The sequence below is a fragment of the Rhyacophila brunnea genome, unplaced genomic scaffold, assembly GCF_057557595.1.
Source record: "Rhyacophila brunnea isolate RB1 unplaced genomic scaffold, BYU_Rbru_1.0 scaffold_10, whole genome shotgun sequence".
NCBI lineage: Eukaryota > Metazoa > Arthropoda > Insecta > Trichoptera > Rhyacophilidae > Rhyacophila > Rhyacophila brunnea.
The window spans coordinates 5,594,747-5,615,720 of NW_028232752.1; the positions used below are offsets into that span (position 1 = coordinate 5,594,747).

The following is a 20,974-nucleotide window of genomic DNA, read 5'->3' on the forward strand; positions in this document are numbered from 1 at the left end:
AAATATTATTGAGGTGATATCATCAAACTAGTGTGTACATTTACATTCGTGCGGTTGCTGCCAAAAATTGGTAGGTCGACAATTTAGGTATGTAGTGTTGACAACGGATTATGTCTCTATATTATTATAAATATGTATGCCAAAAAAAAAAATCAATCTCATCCGATATATGGAACATGCACATAGAGCACAAAGAAATTATCATTTTGCTCAATTTGCAATTACTCCATAACATGATTTTGAGACTTACCAACTTTTGGCAGTAATCTCGTGATTTGATTGTGTTAATAAGATTTTTATTGTATTAAACATGTGGTTTTGATATATTTGTTTTATTGCTCTTCCAATTATCCTTTGAAATTCCTACTCCATAAATTCCAAATATAATGTCCATAGTGCAGTGTCATCCTTTTTAGTACGCCTAACTCCCATGGCACACCATGCACTAAACAGACACTACGCTCCCTATAAACAAATTTTGCGATAGAGGTCGCACAGGCTAATGAAATGACAATGGGCTGGAATGTCATTCAGCGAGTGGATAAATGTAGTCATACAGTCGTTCCCAATGACTGGGGATGCCGTAAACCCTCTGGATATACGACTATCGAGTTTTAACGGAGGAGAGTGAAAGGAGCTAAGAGAGGCCTTCATTCAGGAGTGGATCGACCAAAAATGTTGAAAAACTCTATAAAGATAAAACCTAAATGTATGAAATTGAAACCAAAAAAACGCACTGATTAATGGGTATAAAGCTGTGATTTGTTCCACAGATTTCGGAACATTGGCCAATAAAAATTCTGAGATGAGTAATAAATAATTTTCCTTGATTTAATCGAGCTGTAGTTAGGATAGCTACAAGTTACTTTGCATTGCATGTTCATTTATTTGCCAATTTGCTGAGCGAATAAAAAGACAATCTGTCACGATGTGTAGATATGCAGCCAATAATACAACACTTTGGCATTATTATTTAGTTGATACACCCACGATGGCCGCGCGGTATAACCGTTCGCCTATTGCGTTGTGGGTGCCAGGTTCGAATCCTGGGTCTGACAAGTACACATTGTTTTTCAATTTGTGTATGAGTCAGAGTATGGACCTAATAGGTTGAGCAAGTGGCTGACATCCATTTCTCGTAAAAACAAAAAAATCTCAATACAAACCTCTACCTGTGGAGGCCCATATGATCCTATTAGGATCGGACATGTCAAAAGAAGAATTTAGTTGAAAAAATCATTTAAAATTTGTGTAAACCCATTTACAACCAGTGGCGGCTCGTCCATATGCACTGCAGCACCCCCAAGCAAATTGAGACAAATGTAATATTATAATATCCATAAATTTATAATATGAAAATATCAATATTATTAAGCGTGCAATCAGCTCGCCCGCACATCGATACATCCAATGTCCAATAATTTTATCATACACCGCGGTTGGTACTTGATTTTGCATAGTACCGATTTCAATAGAACATTCTCGAGTGGGCGAAGGAAGGGTGCGGGCAGCGGTGCTTGCAAATGCAAGCCTAATCTGTACTGCGAGTCGTCAGACAGTCCGATTTCAGTATTCCTCCGTTTCTGCGTCTCGCGTGAGCTTGCGCGCCACAACAATGAATAGCTATAATGATTTATTAACATTGTTAAAATTTATTTCTGCAAGCAATTTATGCAAAGTTCTTTATTTTAATTATTTATATTTAATTTTGATGTTAGTACAATATAATCCAAATAAACATTTATTTTTATTTTTAATCAACTGCAGCACCCCCAAATATCTTATCCACGAGCCGCCACTGTTTATAACTACTGTAGTAAGTAATCACAATGAATATAAAAATGGGCGCCATTGCGTATGTAAGTGAATTGTATTGGCAACTGAGCGATCTTAATATTTGTTGACTTAACCAACTTAACCATGCATCTGCTTTTCAACAATAATTTCAAATGTCAATCCATAAGGAGCCGTCCACATATGACGTTACGCTCTAGGGGTGGTCTGATATGTGATGATTTCGACGAAGGGTGGACGGGGGGGGGGGTCAAAAATGTGACATCACAAAGTAAACAGAAAATATAAAAGGATCCGAAAACACAGTTGGGGATTTAAGGATAAATATTAAAAAATATATATTTATTCTGTTTTTTAATGTAGGGGGGATGTCAAAAATGTGACGTAACATAGACAGGGGGGGGTAAAAGGTTATGTGACGATGGGGGGGGGGGGGGGGGGGAGTTAAATATAGCCAAAATTGTGTACCATCATATCAACACCCACAAGGAACAAAGCAGTAACTCACTTTTGGTCATTTTTCAGGAGAGCAAAATGAAAGTTTGAATAATTCTCATATCGAAATGCAAAGAAGAAAATATCTGGTAATAGGGTTAAAAGACATAGTTAGTGCTGGTAATCAAGTATATTAATATCTTATCTCTGTAAAACAACCGGAGGTATACTTTTTATGAGTTACGACTTGTCATAATATTGCATATTTCGAAAGAATAATGTAACTCATATTACAACTTTTTTCGTGAGATGATTTAAAATAAAAAAAAAAAAATTTCAAGGAATATTGTAACTTACGGTCTGAAATCGTTTTGTGTGCATAGTTAATCATAAAATGATTTATTAAAAATATTTACTCAGGAAGGCTGTGTAGTTACCAATCACAACACAGATTAAGTTTAGCAACTATTATATTGAACAAAATAATTGTATTTTATAGAAAGTTTGTGACAAAGTTGAATGCAAGGTTGATTATTTTCTATGAACATGTTTGAAATAAGGACATGTACATGGACAATAATAATTACAACCTTTTTCGAGTTCATATCTCTGCAACTGGTATACATAGAGATACAACGTTAATACAGGCAGAAAGAGTATTTTTTCTTAGTATGCGTGATGTCCTAACTCAAGACAGCCAAAAAGTGAGTTACTGCTTTGTTCGCTGGGGGTGTTGATATGTGGACGAGAAATAATATAATATGATGCTCAAAATCAAAGTCAAAATTTTTTGGGGTTGACCCTGGCTGATGACATAATATTATGTAGATGGAGCCTGACAAAACCGCCCAGACATTACCGCCAAAACAATTTAGAAATGAGACAATTTTTATTTTTACATAATATATTTTTGATACACAAGTAAAAAACACAGGTATGAATAAAGATATATGAGGCGCCGAGTGCCAAAGGAGCTTAAGCGCCAACTTTACGATTTTTGACATTTGAATGTAGGTTTTTTCTATAAATCGATATGTATCATGCCACAAAATCTTATCGCTCAAATAATTATAGATATTTTACAATAGAGATTTATTTTCTGTGGCATAATTGTTTTGGTCGTTATGTCGGCACGCCACAGAAGCTTATCCGCCATTATACTATGGAGAGTGCGAGACCAAAACAGCTGTCAGATTTGTCTTATTGAATATACGTTCTCAACAGTGAAAAAAACTGAAAATGAGCTCAAGAAGGATTAGAAAAATAGTTTCGATGTGTGTAAACCTGTAAACGAGGAAAATCGTGGTAAGTTTAACATGTTTTATCAGTTTTTCTTTCACATAGTCGCTGTTTAAAATATTTTAGATTACTTTTGAAATATAGTTATTAACGTCATTTTAGTAATTATGTCCACTAAACTTTTACTTCCATGAAAGAAAATAACTCTTATTTCTAATTTCATCTTATTTTATATCCAATTACGATTGATTTACACTAAAAAAAGTATTTAAAAAATCCTCCGAATCCTTGAGAAAAAATGATGGTGTTAAATTTGAATAATGATTTTGTTATTTTGGCCAGTTTGGAGTAACGATTTGATTTAGTATTATTAATAATATTGGGTATATAGACGGTTATTAAAAAAAAAACAATCCAAAGGCTTTGAAATCATTGCTGTAATGGCAAAAACGTATTTAATATTATAAGGCAAATTTTATGCCAAACAAACTCATGTAACAATCATAACAAATTTGACCATTTTTTCAGTGTTTATTTGGGATAATAAAATTTGTTTGTATCAAAATGTTTTTTTATTGGTATCCAAACCCTTACATTAAAACATTTTTTTTAAATGATTTATTTTTTAAATTAATGCCATTATTTGATTTTGAAAATGTTAATGCCACAGAAGCTTATGCAACAAAAAAAAGTATCAAGTGCCACCTTTTTTCATTTTTCTATATGCCAAAGAAGCTCAAACACCATTTTTTTTGGAATCCAATAGATATTTTTCATTAAATATTATTGCAAATAATAATTTAATTTTTTTTAAATTTGGTTTGCTTAGAAAATAATTGTCCAATTCACCATTCAAGTTTAAAATTAAAAAAATAAATTCACTGAAAACTTGTCGGCCATTTTGTAGCACTTTTGTTAAATGGTGCTTGAGCTCCTTTGGCGCTCGGCGCCTCATATGAAATCGAGGGCTTAGAGTCAAACAACACTATCTACAAAAGTGCAACTTTACAGGAGAGCCAAAAAACGTTTTTTTAGTTTCTTGTAGCTCAACAAAGGAGATGTTTATTTAAAACATAATGTTCATATTTTATAATTTATTGTGTATTGTACATTTATCTTGCTTATGGTATTGTTAAAATTCATAGATATGGTTTTAAAAAAATATGAAAAATAGTTTTATGTGAAAGGTTACTCTTAGTGTCCTTTGACACTGAGTATGAATGTTCTTCACTTGAACATAGTAACACTAACAGGTGATAACGTTTTCTGACATTAACATGTGTATGAATTCTCTCTGCAGTTTTAAGTAATTAGTGTTCGGCTAAATAATAACTAAAGTAATAAATTGATATACATGGGTACAAATTTTCATTAAAAATAAGTAAAACTCAATATTTTTTTTATTAAATTTCTTCAAATTTATAAACAGAAACACAATGTTATGGTCAGTGACGTTCCGTGCGGGTAGGCAGATTGAGCGTCGCTTGGGGGCGGCAGTTACTCTAAGGCCGGCAAATCGAGGAGATTCATTTAATGTATATAGAAATAGTTAGGTATCTAATAATGAAAATATCTTTCCTTTAAAAGAATCGACTCACTGGTCGGAAACAAATTGTATTAATTAACATACAAGGTTTGACAGGGCTGTAATTCTTTTGTCGGGTTCGCGATGTCTAGTTTACTTCTGCCGACCTTTGACGTCCTTGGTGACCAGAAACGATACGTGGAGATTTGCGAATAATTACAGTCTGACTTATTAACCAGTGCCCACGGAAGTTGTGTTGGCCGTCGAAACTAAAGATGCACCACCCCCCTCTAAAAGAGCGTCCCACCTACCGCTCCTGGTACACGATTTCAGTTTGTATCGAAGCGTCGCGCCGTCTGATAATGTATATCTTTGCGATCTCGTGCTAAAAATGTCATTATAAACGTTGCCAAGTTTTGTAAAGAATAAAGCGACACGTATCGCCCTTAACTAGTTGCACGCGGAGCATTTAATGACTTTTTAATTAGCGCATTTAGATTATACGTTAGTTATATCCAGTAAAGTTGCCACTTAATCAGTGTACACCTGGTGTAACGTTCGCATGGAAAGGATTAATTCCTCAAGACAGAACAAATTAATGTAGGTATCGCAAAAATTACATAAGCCACTGGATTACCAACGTCAAAAAATCCCCACGTTTTTGAAAAATATTTATAAATCTAATTTTGTATATTTTGTTAGTGATGTATCCATATACTATTATAACATATTTTTTCATCACAGGATGATAAAAAATACTGTATAAAAATGGGGCGGCTTTTGGCGCTGCCTAGGAGCGGCATTTTGTCTAGGGACGTCACTGGTTATGGTATAAAACAATAATCTATATTTAAGTATTTAAGAAGGCTACTGAGAGTCGATTAACACTCCTCATCGACATCTATCATTGATTGTGGTGTTGTGCCTTCTTTCAGAGAATTATAAAATGCATGATAGTACTCTGGAATAATGTTTTTTTGGCATAATTCTTTTAAATCTGCCGATTTTTCGGGAGATATTTTTAATGCCTCAGTGTACTTCTGCTGCAGTATTAAATTATGACCGCTTCCTGAGCGAGGAGTACGGCGTTGTACTTTAAACTTTTTGAACTCGTCATCATAATCATATTTAGAATAAATATGGTGATCATCATTTTTGAGATAACGAAACCACACTATGTTCATCCACTTCACCTGGTTACCGTCAGAATCAACTTTTTTGTTTTTAATTATTGCTTTTTGTAGTGCATTGAAATTATATATTTCCCGTGGAGCCATTTCCACCACTTTATATTTGCCAACCTTGGAAGCCATCCTAGCGGCCGTGTACCAACCGGTCGGATCAAATATCTCCGTATTCTTCGTGCTGTATGTACTTAAATAATGAAATGTACTTAAAACAAAGCAAAACACTTAAATAATGGTTAAAAGTAACAAAAATGTCCGACAGAATGATAAATCAACTTTAAATGCGTATAATATTATTGTCTTGGCGAATGACGAACTTTATTATCGACTGTATCGTACCAAACCGACAGCTGATCTCAATGTAGATAGGTTCGCTTCGCTACGAACAACGCACAGTTCATGTTACCAACATTAGCATCAAAAAACACTAAGAGCGCATAAGACTTGAACGTTGCAGTTTAAAACGTATTTTGTTTGCGTCAAAAAACTTTATCAGCTGCTGACGGTGTTTGATAATTTGATTTTTCTTGTGACAACAACGCTAACAGCTTATACAATCTTTTGATATTAAGCAATAGTAACTTTATGTAGTTAACGTTAAACTTTACTGGCGATTTAAGAAGAAACTAGACAAAATTGACATAACGTTGTTTGACAATTATGTAGCCACGAATCTAAAGTATCGTTATCTAAAAAAAAAAAAAAAACACATTTTTGTAGATAACGTTGTTTGACTTTAAGCCATCGAAATAATAAATACAGTATAACCCCTATTTTACGTTTTTTAAGGGACTGAAAAAAAAACCTAATTGGAGGGAAAATGTAAAAGGGGGGTATTGAAAAAAAGATCATTTAAATTTTATGTTTCTAAAAAAATAACGTTTTATTAAAAAACAACATTCAGTTTAAATTTTTATTGAAAATTTTTTAAAAAAAAACATGTATATTAGTTTGTTGTGTTTTTGTTTTTTTGTTATGTAATTCTCTTTCAAGACTATTTATAAACATTTAAAAGTGTCATCTTGAATATCAGCAAAGCATGTAAAGTAGGTTTTTAAACCCTCGATGAACCTCCAAAACCGGCCAATCACAGCGTCGCTCGCCGACCAATCACCGTGCGCCGTTCTAAAGACACGTGCCGTTCTAACTCGCATATTTTGAATATTTCCGAAAGAAAAACGTAAATGCATCGGGACTGAAAAAAATACACGCAATTGCCGGGAAAACGTGAATTCCGGGCACGTAAAAACGAGGTTATACTGTATATAAATTATTTTCATTCCATATTTGTATATAAGTAGACTTAATGACTCATAATCAGCATTTCTCATGGGATATCGTAGATATTCCAGTTATTCTATTAGGGAACTCTATCGGGTATAAGCTGTGTAACCGCATCGGATTAAACATGTATTATCGGCGTGTTAATAAAAGTGTTATAAATGAAGGGTACTTATACAGTGAATTATTGGCGATTTTTAATACATCTACTTTAATAATGGAGCTGTCGAGTATCGACACATAATAATCAAAAAATATATTGCACAATTATATAATTGAAAATGTTCATGGTCATGAAGTATAATAGCGCCGCAGGCAACTTTTTTTACTATTAAAGCTAATTTATGATGTGTGTTTATTTCACTTATCTAGTCAACCCGACACGCCGGGCCCCCCACAGCCCGGGCCCCCAGGCTAGAGCCCTGTCAACCCTCCCCAGCCATGACCTACACCACTCTGGAATTCGGGCGGACACTGAGAATTTTTTGACAGTTCCATTAGGGATTGGGTTTCTAAAAAAACCTGACATTAGTGTTTCGAAATTTTTGTGTTAGAAATTAAAATCTAAGAATTTTTTCTAAAAAGGGTGCTGGAGAATTACAAATCATGTTTTTGCCATGTTTTTATTTGTCTAAGCCCAAAGGTATAGTTATTGGCTTTCAATTTCAATGTTAAAATTGGGGGTGCCAGGGCCTCTTGCCCCCCCCCCCTGGGTGCGCCACTGACTGGTACGGGCGCATTTGGTTTGGCGGTTTTGTCGGGGTGCCTATGTAGATATTGCTTTTTCAATTACAATAATTATAATTGGATGATCTTAAGATATCCAAAAAAAATTTATTAATGAAACATGAAAATGATTGTAATTACAAATGCATTTTTTTTAATTAATAATTTTATTTTAGCATTAGTTCGTTACAAATACATAAATATTATAATAAATAATTAATTGACTAACAAATTAATTTTAGATTAAATAATTCAATAAACCAATAGAATTGTCACTGAATATCAAACAATTAAATTCATGTTAGTTGTTATAATTTCTACGCATACAAAATGAATCAAACTTAATAATACTTTGAGGTCATCAGCACATGGGATAATAGTAAATTAAGAATGTTATTCTATGGAGAAGTATGGGTATCTATTTTATATTGTTTAATTAAGGAATCAAACCTCAATCTAAGCTTATTGATTATTAAAATAAAATTATGCATTTATTATGATTAATAAACCATTTTTTCTTATCAAATTGGAGGGAATGTTTCCGTGATAAGGTTAACACAAAAGATATTTTATCATATGTAGATTAAATGCATATCTTGTAATAAGTTTTTTTATATTATTTATGGCTAATTGGTAAGTTATAATAATGTGCAGTTTTTTAATTACCATATTTCATTGATTCAAAAATGCACGGTTTTCTACATATTGATGTCAAACGAAGAAAGTAACGTTTTCAAAAATTGAATGTTTGGAACCGTATAAAATTTCCTAAAAGATTGCAATGCCATGTGACATTCCTTCAGAGAAAGAATACTTAAAAGATCACTTATAAAGCCGCAAGCGAGCGAATGTTTCCAGCGAAATTCTTATGCTCACTCAACAAAAAGCGAGAGAATTTCACTGGAGTGGTGTAATAACAGACATTCGCTCGCTTGGTCTAAATGCGGCTTAAGACGAACATAGTTAGATTGAATGACTATATGCCCATGTATCTAACTTTTTAATTTAAATGCATTCCATCTTACTCTATATTGCAGAGAACAAGTGAATGCTCTCTCAGTTGCACTTGAGCTTAGATTTTGTTCAGGCTTTGGATATCTCACATTTTGTTTAGCTTGTGGTTGTTTTCATTAAGATATTCTCAATTGCAAGGAAATACCACCTTTTAATTAGGCAATAATATAATTGATTCTATACATAGCATACATTGTATGTTTGTCAATATGACATACAAATAACTTGAGAAATTACGCTTTGTTTCAAACACCAACACCTTTTTATTGTTAATTTGCATCTTTGAAATCAGTGAAATGCGGCATTTTTAATAAATATAAGAAGATAAAGGCGATATGTGAAGTTGATCTTAGTATTCATCTCCGTCATCGAGTTCTCCTTCAACAGAATCGACTCCGACCTCTTCGTAGTCTTTTTCGAGTGCGGCGAGATCCTCTCTGGCCTCGGAAAACTCTCCTTCTTCCATGCCTTCACCGACGTACCAGTGGACAAACGCCCTCTTTGCGTACATCAAATCGAATTTGTGATCCAGTCTGAAACAAAATACAATAATAGGTCACATTTTATTTTTTGAAGATGATAAAATATATAATTACCCCTACAAGCCCACAGTGGAGCAGAGCTTAGCATGTTAACAATATGTATTTGGATTTACAGCATGGATTAGTAAATAGCTGACAGCAAATCTTCATTTAAAGGTGTGTTAAGAGTAAGTAAAACAAAGCGCATTTTGTAGTTATTAAAAGTTCAGAGATTTTTTAAGTCAATTTCAACGAAATATCCAATGATATCAAGGAAATCGTGAGGTAAATAACTTGTTGGTAAATTTCTTGTACTCAAAAATTTAACGGTTTTAATAAATATTTGTCCCAGCGCGAAAATAATAGGAAATTGAGATTAGTTTGTATTTAGTACACGAAGACTGATTATTCAATAGGCTTATATCTGCTTAGGTGTGAACATGGAATACAATCCTTTTATCTACGACACATACGTTGGTTCGCTTTTAAATTCCAAATGGTTGATAGATAAGCGCTAATTTATTCACCTGGCCCAAGCCTCAGCAATGGCGGTGGTATTGGAGAGCATGCAGACAGCCCTCTGGACCTTGGCGAGATCTCCTCCTGGTACCACGGTGGGGGGCTGGTAGTTGATGCCGACCTTGAAGCCGGTGGGGCACCAGTCCACGAACTGGATTGTGCGCTTTGTCTTGATGGTAGCGATGGCAGCGTTCACATCTTTGGGCACCACGTCACCCCTTCAAGACAACAATCGTAGGTAATCATGTTCACATGTAACAGTTAAAAAAGTTTGTTTAACAGGTAAAACTGGCATAATAGACAGAAATATAGTTTATCCGCCATTAGATCTTAGATAGCTAAATTGGACAAACTGTACATGTCTTAGACTTATATAACATTGTATTTACGTATCATTGACGTATGAAAGATCCATAAATCAGTCAATCAAGAAGTTTAACTATGAATTCACGACACTGCCTCTTAATAACTCGTTTTTTCTCTATTGATTTCATTATCAGATCATAACTCAAGAATGCTACAAATAAAAAATATAAACTATTAAGGCCGCGTCCAGATGCATGTAATGTAACGTAAATTTGTCATCCATACTTAGCTACGATCCTTACATGTAATGCTCGTAGCAACGTTTGCGCTGTTCCATCGGCTGTCGGTTTTTAACACGAACACTAAGGCGTTTGCAGTGCTCGAGAACTCGAACAACAACAGGATTCGCGTGGATATCGTGTGCCGTCCATTCAAACTTGCATTACATTACACGCGTATGGACCCGGCATAAAATGCCACGGATAAATATTATACAATGTTATATCGTATTACCACGTGGTGCTGCGCTAAATTCTATTGTATACTCCAGCTATATAGTTTCCCATTATTTATCTATGAATCCAAAAATGCTTAAGGGCCTTATGCCTAGATATAGTAAACAAATGGGCTTATGCATTGTGTTACTTGGAATGGGAATAGTATTAAGTAACATAATAATTTACATTTTGTGTAATATATTTAAGTTCTTGTTTACATTGATATAACAATGCAGAGGGCTCTTACATTTAGTTTTAACATTAAGTTATGGAAAGATGTTACCTCTATTTTAATATTAAAAATATTTAAATTGAAATAATACCTGTATAACATACAGCAGGCCATGTATTTTCCATGTCGAGGATCACACTTCACCATCTGTGAATTAAAATAAAAATACATTCAGAAAGTTGTCTTTGCAATAGGTTGATGATATATTACGCAAAGATCATCACTTTGATAATTCACAATGAAATTATTATAATTATTAATCCAGTCATATTATTATTAGGTCAAAATAACCTGAAAATAATTCCCGTAAATGCGAGACAAGGTGGTTATGGTGTTAGTGCCCAGTAATAACATACCAAAAAACAACATTTGTACAAGCTGTGCTACGGACGCCATTTTGGAAAATGGCAGTCAATTCTAAGTTTTTCATCCATATCTCATTAACCCATGAAAATATCGAAAAGTGTTTCAAATAAAAGTTGAAAGACATTAAAAAATACACATCTATCCTGATCCGTGCCACGGACAAATTAACTCGCCAAAGCATGTATGTCGCGTCAGGCCACGGACAAATATATTCGCGGGTTCTTGTAAGCGTCATAACTTCTGAATAAACATTCTGTGTATATTTTCCAAACAATATTTATCATTTTAGTATGAAAATATTCACGATAAACTTGATAAACATGTGTTGCTAAGTTTTCACAAATATTTATCATTCCATTCCTATTTCATATTTTTTAAAGGATTTATTTTGTTCCGAAAATAGCTGGCCTACAAGTTTCCATCTAGTAAAAATTGGCTGGCAGTGATAAGGTATAAGGTTAAGAATATTTTTATCATATTCGCAATGATTGCAAATATTGAATTTGAATTTTGAATTCATTGAGGTGATAATACAGGACACTAAAATATATTAATAATATACATACCTGGTTTGCTGGTTCGAAACAAGCGTTCGTAATTTCTGCAACAGTAAGCTGCTCATGATAAGCTTTTTCTGCTGAAATGACTGGAGCGTATGTCGCCAGAGGGAAATGGATTCTTGGATATGGCACCAGATTAGTTTGGAACTCTGTCAAGTCCACATTTAGAGCTCCGTCGAAGCGCAGAGATGCGGTGATCGATGATACAATCTGGAAACATAATATTTAGGTAGGTATTTAATTAGTGATACAATATCAAAGTAAAATGTATTGACACCAATATTATATCAGTTTAGAGTCGCTACCAAAGATGGGGCTAAAACAAATTGTGAAGAAATAGAATTACAGTTGGTTGAGCTGACAAATTGGAACTTGCTTCAATGATTTTGATAAGGAATAAATACCACAGATGACTCCATATGGCAGTAAATGACCTCTTCAATATATTTGGTTGCTAAAGTTATTGAAGTACAGGATGCTTACACCATTTTCCATACAATATCTGAACATGAAAGTTGGTATTTTTCCAGAAAAGGTTATAATTGAATATACAAATTATAAAAGGAACTATGTGCCAAGTATTCCAAAGAAAGGTTATATAATATGCAGAAATTTTCTATGTGCACTAGGTAATGCATTAAAAATGGAATTAATTCCCTAAAAATATATTCCAAGTTTCTATTCAATCTCAAAGATGGCGTTGGAAAAATGTGCCATGCGTTTTGTTAAAATGAGCATCAAGTGCCAAAATATCAGTTGTATGAAAATGATTGAGAATGCTCGTAAGTCCTCTTACAGAGGAATTTAGGTGGCACTTAGTAAAAGTACAGATTAATTACATATTGCTTTTCTCAAATTGACATGAATACTTAAAATTATTTGTTATAAATTTATAATATAGTATTTAATATAGAATTCATTGAAACAATTTCACAGGCTTACGACGTTTTTGAAATATTTGGCACATAGTCCGTATTTAATTTCGTGTATTCAATTGGCAATAGAATAATTATGATAATTGGATTGTAAGTCTAAAATCTAAATTAATGTTATCTGTAGGTATATACCTAATCTAATTATTTTTATGTTTTATTACCTGTCCAATTAACCTGTTCAAGTTGGTATACGTTGGGCGTTCAATATCCAAATTTCTACGGCAGATATCATAGATGGCTTCATTATCCACCATGAAGGCGCAATCAGAATGTTCCAAAGTAGTATGTGTTGTCAGAATTGAATTGTATGGTTCAACCACAGCCGTTGACACCTAAAATACACCATTCAATAATTAATTTCATAATATAACGATTGTTATGTAGTAGTAAATAGAGTGTCACTATTATTGTATTAAAACTTACTTGAGGGGCTGGGTAAATGGAGAATTCTAGTTTTGATTTCTTGCCATAGTCCACAGAAAGCCGCTCCATCAACAGAGACGTGAATCCTGAACCGGTACCACCTCCGAAAGAATGGAAGACTAAGAAACCCTGCATTAAAAAAAATAATTTGATTAATTGCTTTTTAAATTATGATATAATATGTATTATTTACAAATAGTTTCATGATCCTGCCAGTAAGTATTAACAAATTCATGAAAGCTATAGTTCTAAAATACTTTAGGCATATAGAAACAATAATGGCAGTGTTCCCATCTTCTTCTGACCATGTCCGATCCTGATAGGATCATAATATATGGGCGGGCCTCCACGGAGTAGAGGTTTGTATTTACAGAATTTTGTTTTTATGAGAAATTGGTGTTGGCTACTTGCTGAACCTATTAGGTCCATACTATTGACTTCACACACAAATTGAAAAACAATATGTGTATTTGCCAGACTCAGGATTCGAACCATCTTCACGTCTTGTTGAAAAAAAGGTAGGTATATAATTTATTTTAAAGATTAAATAAGGGAATATGAGGTATAATGGCATTATTAATGGTAACTTGGTGTAAAAATTTCATTTAATTACAATAAAAGAAGAATGTTTTGTTTGGCCTCCATTAAGGCGAAGCCTTCACTGAGCCTTTTTTAAAGAGGCACCTAGCGGAAAAATACGAAGCTTGCAATTTGAGACATTTTTTTGATAATTTACAATTTCAACTGTATTAATGAATAAATATGTATCTGAAAACATTAAAAAGAAAAATATTTTTTATTTTAAGTCGAAGATAAACTTACAATTGTAAAAAATGTAATAAAATGTGAATTTGTTGAAAACTTAATAAACTAAATTTTAATAATAAATATGACCATAAAATATATGAAATAATAGGGTGCGGTCCGATTCAACAAATTCACATTTTATTACATTTTTTACAATTGTAAGTTTATCTTCGACTTAAAATAAAAAATATTTTTCTTTTTAATGTTTTCAGATACATATTTATTCATTAATACAGTTGAAATTGTAAATTATCAAAAAAATATCTCAAATTGCAAGCTTCGTATTTTTCCGCTAGGTGCCTCTTTAAAAAAGGCTCAGTGAAGACTTCGCCTTAACAATAATTTATAATGGAGTAGGTGTCATAAAATAATCAACATATAACTTCTTTAATGTGCAGAAATACATAAACTAAACATCTATAAATGGCATATAAAATAAACATGATACCATGAATTAGCAAACATCAGTTGTTACAGCGAATACAATGTAAGTAGACGTAAATGTTTTCACCACTTTCATTATATTGGTCAGCAATTGAAATTGGGTCCATTTTACATCCTAGTTCCCAGCTTACTTTTCTCCGTTCTATATCAAGCTCTGTCACAACATGCTTAAGTTGCGAAATACAGGATGCTAATACCATCTGTAGATGTCCCATATTATGTGTCCCTAGATATTCTTCTCTAAAAGTTACACACATCTGTCCAACTTTAATTGGATCGATCAACTATTGCAACCGGTTTCTACAAGGATATATTCAGTCGAAATACATAGGAATCTTGTGCACTTAATGCGTGCCATTTACCACCTGTGTCTAGGAAAATTCTTCGTGGGAATCTCTGATCATAATTCTAGTGAGAGCCTCTAGTTCGTTACGCTTTTGTTTATGTTTGAAGAAGTATGAAAACGTGGATAGATGATAGAGAGAATGTATGTGGTAAATGTATATTCACTTAAATCCATTAGAATTTATATTCAAATTCCATCCCCTCGGTCGATAGTATTAAGATTATACTCACTTGAAGACCGGTGCACTGATCAGCTAGCTTTCTGATGCGGTCCAGCACGACGTCGACGATCTCTTTGCCGATGGTGTAGTGTCCTCGGGCGTAGTTATTGGCAGCGTCCTCCTTGCCCGTGATAAGTTGTTCTGGATGAAATAACTGCCTATATGTTCCCGTTCTCACTTCATCTGTTGATTACAAAATTATTTCATTCATTGAATAGCTCAAAGTATATGCTCTCTCCATGTTATATGGAGAATCTGGGTTATCAATCTGGATAACCAATTGTCTAAATACTCTAAATAACCGATGTTCGGATAGTCGGCTTTTTAATTTATTTTTCTTCTTCTATTGTTATCAAGCAGCATTCCAGGTACGGAGTCGACATGAGGGAGTAGACAGGTCATGCACTGCTTATGGGCGGCACATTGCAAGGAGGTTCTCGTATCAAATATCTGATTATAATAACAGCATTATTATCAAACATTTGATGGCAATAAATATCAAATTAATGTTCTTATTGAATATAATAAAACTTGAACAGTACTGTCTGCAATGCTCCACGAATAGGCATGTGTGACGGTACTTTAAATCTGTTTAATTTTAGACTAAGTATTTGATTATGTATGTATATTATTTTCAAAATCCGGAAATAAAAAAAAATATATTAACCATCTCCGGAAACTTGTACCTATGCAGTTCGCCATATCACACTTCACCGTGAAATGTTGTATCGGAAATATATGGCCCTATCTTACAGACCGTCCAACCTCTTTGGGTCGTATAGCACCTACCAACTGACATAAAATTCATGTCTAAATAAACATGGTTCTTGTCGGCTTACACTTTACAGGAAGCCAGCAGCAAACAAATTTTGAAAATAGCCGATATACTGGATTATTTGTTAGGTTAGGTTAGGTTTTCATTCTTGAATTAATAAATGTGTTGCCAAAATCAGCTATGAAAATTGAATTAATGTTCATATTGAATCTAATAAAATTGGAGACAGTGGCTAAGGGTGGAGGTAGGCTGTTAAGATCCTACATAAATAGTGCACACTAAATTCTGTCAGTCATACATATTCGTTTTCATTGAACTAAGACTACAATGTGTAGATTGTGTATGTTAGTTTATAAAATTCAATTAAACCCTGAGTGAACCAAACCATAATAGTCAAAAACTATTCATGTATCTATAAAATATCGAATATTATGCCATTAAATCATACAAAATTTTGCATATTTTATAGATAGAAGAATATTTTTTATTTATTATAGTTTGGTATATCCAGGGCTTAATGAATTTAAAAAAAACTAACTAACTGCACGACGTGTAATAATATTATGTATTCATAATTCAACGATAATAATATACCAAAACTATTATGGTTTGGTTTAGGCAGGGTTTAATGGATTTTTAAAACTAACATACACAATCTACACATTGTAGTGTAACGAGTATCACTGACAAAGTTTAGTGTGCACTATTTATGTCGAATCTTAACAGCCTACCTCGATCCTTCGACACTGGTATACGGTCACCTCTTTCCGATAAGAAAGCTCACGGCGAACTGTGCCACGGTGAAATGTTTTACGTACAACTTACATTAATTGTAACCAATATTAACATTTCTTTCAGAATAGCTTGCCTTTTGTTTTAATTTCTGTAGAATAAAATTGTTGAGACGTAAACCGCAAGTTGTATATCATTGCTTTAACCGATCTAGTTACGCAAGTTTGACTTCAACCACACAATCACTCATTTCGTTTGTCTGATCGTCCGAAGGTGTCGTTAACCCAACTTTTGGCTTATTATTTTGATTTTATGGGTCCTATCAGCGCCATCTTGAGATTAATAAAGCCTGAGCATAACTTTTTGCACAAGCAACGAGTGGTCCACTTTTCAGCTGTCAAAATCAGATCCCAGATTGCTTGACATAATCAATATTATTGATTCGCCTTTTCTCGTTTCAAATTGAATTATAAAAAATCCTCAAATCAAATAATATTTATTAACTATCAGTGTTATTTATTAATAATATACATTAATGTTATTCATCAGCTGTCAAAGTCAGACTAGTCTTTCACTCAAAAACCGGTGGTAATATCGATTTCCAAAAGAGATGTAGCATAGATCTATGTATTACATTTGTAGAAGGTGTTTTAATGCTAGTGTATTATTTATCATGTAAATCATCTATCCAAATCAAACCATTCCCTGTGTGAACACGACAGACGCGTCAGTATGTGCACTCTATAGAACAATGACAGGTCATCCATAGACAGCAACGGAAGGGGCGAGAAAAGCAGGACCAGTCGTTGTGAATGTATCGGCTTTCTACTTGAATCGGCAATGTTTTTGTTTAATTTTGTGGGTCCTATGTATCACTGGCTTCGAAGGTCGCGTCAATTTGCAAGTCACTTCACATCCGACGCCTGATTTAATATGGCTTGCATTGTTACCTACATTAAAAATTCCAGTATTTTTTTGATTTAGTGCCGTTTGCGGAATAATTTTTGAATAAAACTGGGTAAACGTGGGCCAATCGGACACGGGAGGCTAATGAACGCACCAATAGTTTCAACAAATTTATGAATGGTTTCAGTGACTTCCCGTGGGGGTAGGCAAATTGAGCGTTGCTTCGGGGTGGCAGTTACTCGAAGGGCGGAAAATCGAGGACAAATCTTAAGGTATATTATATAGAAATAGGTACCTATTAACCTGGTCACAACCTCGACCTGGCGGCGAGTTATTTCCTTATTTTTCTTCACGCAAAGCAACATTTGGCCAGAAAACGACCGACGAGGACGTGGAGGAAGAGATGAAAACATTTTTGAAGTCGGTGGGTCCGGAGTTCTATTAGGGAATCGAGAACCTGGTGCCAGGGCTCACCAAGTGCATCAATCGTAACGGGGACTACGTCAAAAAATAGTGGGGATATGTATCTAAAATGTAGTATGCTTTTTTGTAAAAATAAAACTTTCCTGATTTTTAAAATAATAAAGGTCTTTAATTTTTGGACAACCCTCATACATTAAATTACACTTGCATACTATTCCATACTTACTAATATTTTTGATTTTGAACACTATTTTTTGCAGTATTATCGCTAATTTATTATAAATACAAGCTGTTTCAACTTTAAAAAGAGAAATCAATCGATTTACCGACAACAGTTGGCTCCAAGTCCACAAACACAGCCCTCGGCACGTGCTTTCCGGCACCAGTTTCACTGAAGAAGGTGTTGAATGAGTCATCGCCTCCTCCGAGGGTCTTGTCGGAGGGCATCTGCCCGTCTGGCTGGATGCCATGCTCGAGGCAGTACAGCTCCCAGCACGCATTGCCGATCTGGACTCCAGCTTGACCAATGTGGACGGAGATGCATTCCCTCTGGGAAAAAAGAAAACTATTCATAAGTAGGTATACATTCAGTCAAAATATAGTGTTTAAGCCCTAAACAGTAAGTCAACGCTGGTGCAATGAGCTAAGAAACACTCCAGCGCATCTCATCTATACACAAGACTGCTATCGGCGGCTATCGAGGATTGTTTATCATATTTATGTATTGAGATAATAAAGAGCTAATGATACCAGCGCGTCTTTTTCGGTTTCTACGGCAGCTATCTAGGGTAGGTTTGTATCGAAATATTAGCACCTATTGTAAAAATTACAATAAGTTTGTCGCCTAAACAGTCAAAACTGTCTATCTCGCTCTAAAAGTTAACACAGCCAAGAGAGGTACTGTTAAAACATGGCACTTATTGTAACAATTATAATTAATACCTCTATACATAAATATACTTACTACCCTCGATAGCAGTGGCGAAGGGTGACTTTTGGAAACAGGTAGGCTGTGGAGAAAGCACACTTGTTAGATGTATTTACGGGAAATAAGAAGATAATCCGACATAACTACTGACGAATAGGTAGGTACACAAAAACCGATGAAATTTCAAAAGCTCACTGATGGTATAAAATTAAGCAATTAATTTGAAATATGTATTTTCCTAAATATAAACGCAAGATACGCTCAAAATATATTGAAAATATCCGTTGTTGTGAATCTTTTCGATAAGAATTTATAATTTAACCCGTAAACTAGACATTTTAAAATAGTTCTATATTTTTAAAACACAGACTTAGATACAATATCAGATTTCAACTGACATAACTGGCTGAATAAATTGTCTTAGTCTATGAATAAACTAACTGACAAATACAAATCACGAGATAGATTATTTATTATTTTTAACAATCAATATTTATATGTGATTGAACCCCATATAAATAATTTTTTTAATTTATCTTATAAATTATTTTGAATAAATGTGCACTTACATAAAATGTAAGCGCTCCTTAAATAGCTTACCAATTTATATGAGCCGCCGTAGACGTCTTCAAATTATGAGAAGCAAACTTCATATAAAAAAAGTTTTCGATTCACTCGAACAGAATCCATACAATATGTGAAGCGAAACGAGATGTCGCTTATTTTTTTAAACCTTCGAGACATGCCATAAATGGTGCTTATTGAAATAGTGGAAAAGATCGTAAAATTATTATGACAATTATACGACAGATGTCGTTGGGCATATTGAATATATTATTATGTGATTATATTATTTAATATGTCAATATAAAATTTAAAAAATATTTTTCTTAAGAAGGTAGGCTTTAAATAATCGCCTAGTATGGAGTCTTCGCCACTGCTCGATAGCAGTCATTAGTAGTATTGTGTAAAATATAATAGACGCACTGATCACCATCATCACTACTAATTATATTATGAAGGCATCCATTAGCTCCCTCCACTCTTATCGGTCCCAAGTTCTTCGCTGCCACGTACATCCACCGAACTTTGTGAGTAAAGTTCGTTTATCCAACTATCGACCATCCCTGTGGTCGTTTAGTGTCTCTTGGGTACCACTGTACGATGGCACTTGTCCAGCGGTTGTCCACCCACCGAGCGACATGGCATTTTATCTGCTTATTGAACTCTATCACATCGCGTATGACAAACAGTATATATTTCTAATGCTCAACTTGGCTCTACTTCAACAATTCAAAGAGCCTATATTAGTGGACAACCCGTGGCACATTGATTTCACCCGTCTATCCGGAAAGATCATCTTTCTCGTTATCTTTGACATTTGACCTGACCAAGTATCACGATTGTTTCCAGGTTATCGTTCACCTTGCTGGTTACGACGCCAACAATTTAAAGAGGATGGTGCAGAGGACAGACTGATTTGTACATCTCGTAAATTCTACACAGGATAATAGGACATGACGTGAGTAAAAGTAGGATGTGGAGAATCAAGTATAATTATGAGCTATACAGCATTTACCAAGATGGTTGAACTGGGCAGGCCATTTTCGGTCCATGTCGGGACACCGGTATCAAAAATGATTTGCGTTACGTACCCAGCATGAAGAGAGCCTATCGGAAGGGAGGCAAAGTCTCTTAATTGAGTTTTAAGAACATCGAAAGAAGAAGAAGCTAGATTGGATTCCATGACCATGTATATTTATGAACGTAACTTCTACCACTGAGCTAACAAAGGCCGCAAAAGTTTTTGTCAATTTACATTCCTGAGGACCT

The 20,974-nt window shown here is 34.2% G+C and overlaps 1 protein-coding gene across 1 annotated transcript in view; it reads right to left on the minus strand.

Annotated features, from left to right (window-relative positions):
* Positions 1–8,685: 8,685 nt before the first annotated feature.
* LOC147078841 (tubulin alpha-3 chain) overlaps positions 8,686–20,974 on the minus strand; it is a 38,055-nt gene continuing 25,766 nt past the window's right edge. The window contains exons 2-9 of the mRNA XM_085950048.1: positions 18,540–18,762; positions 15,388–15,560; positions 13,561–13,689; positions 13,299–13,469; positions 12,209–12,412; positions 11,368–11,423; positions 10,250–10,459; positions 8,686–9,734 (exon numbers count right to left, since the gene is read on the minus strand). Coding sequence (XP_085806174.1) covers positions 9,551–9,734; positions 10,250–10,459; positions 11,368–11,423; positions 12,209–12,412; positions 13,299–13,469; positions 13,561–13,689; positions 15,388–15,560; positions 18,540–18,762 — 1,350 coding nt within the window. The 3' untranslated portion in view covers positions 8,686–9,550. The remainder of the gene's footprint in view (positions 9,735–10,249; positions 10,460–11,367; positions 11,424–12,208; positions 12,413–13,298; positions 13,470–13,560; positions 13,690–15,387; positions 15,561–18,539; positions 18,763–20,974) is intronic.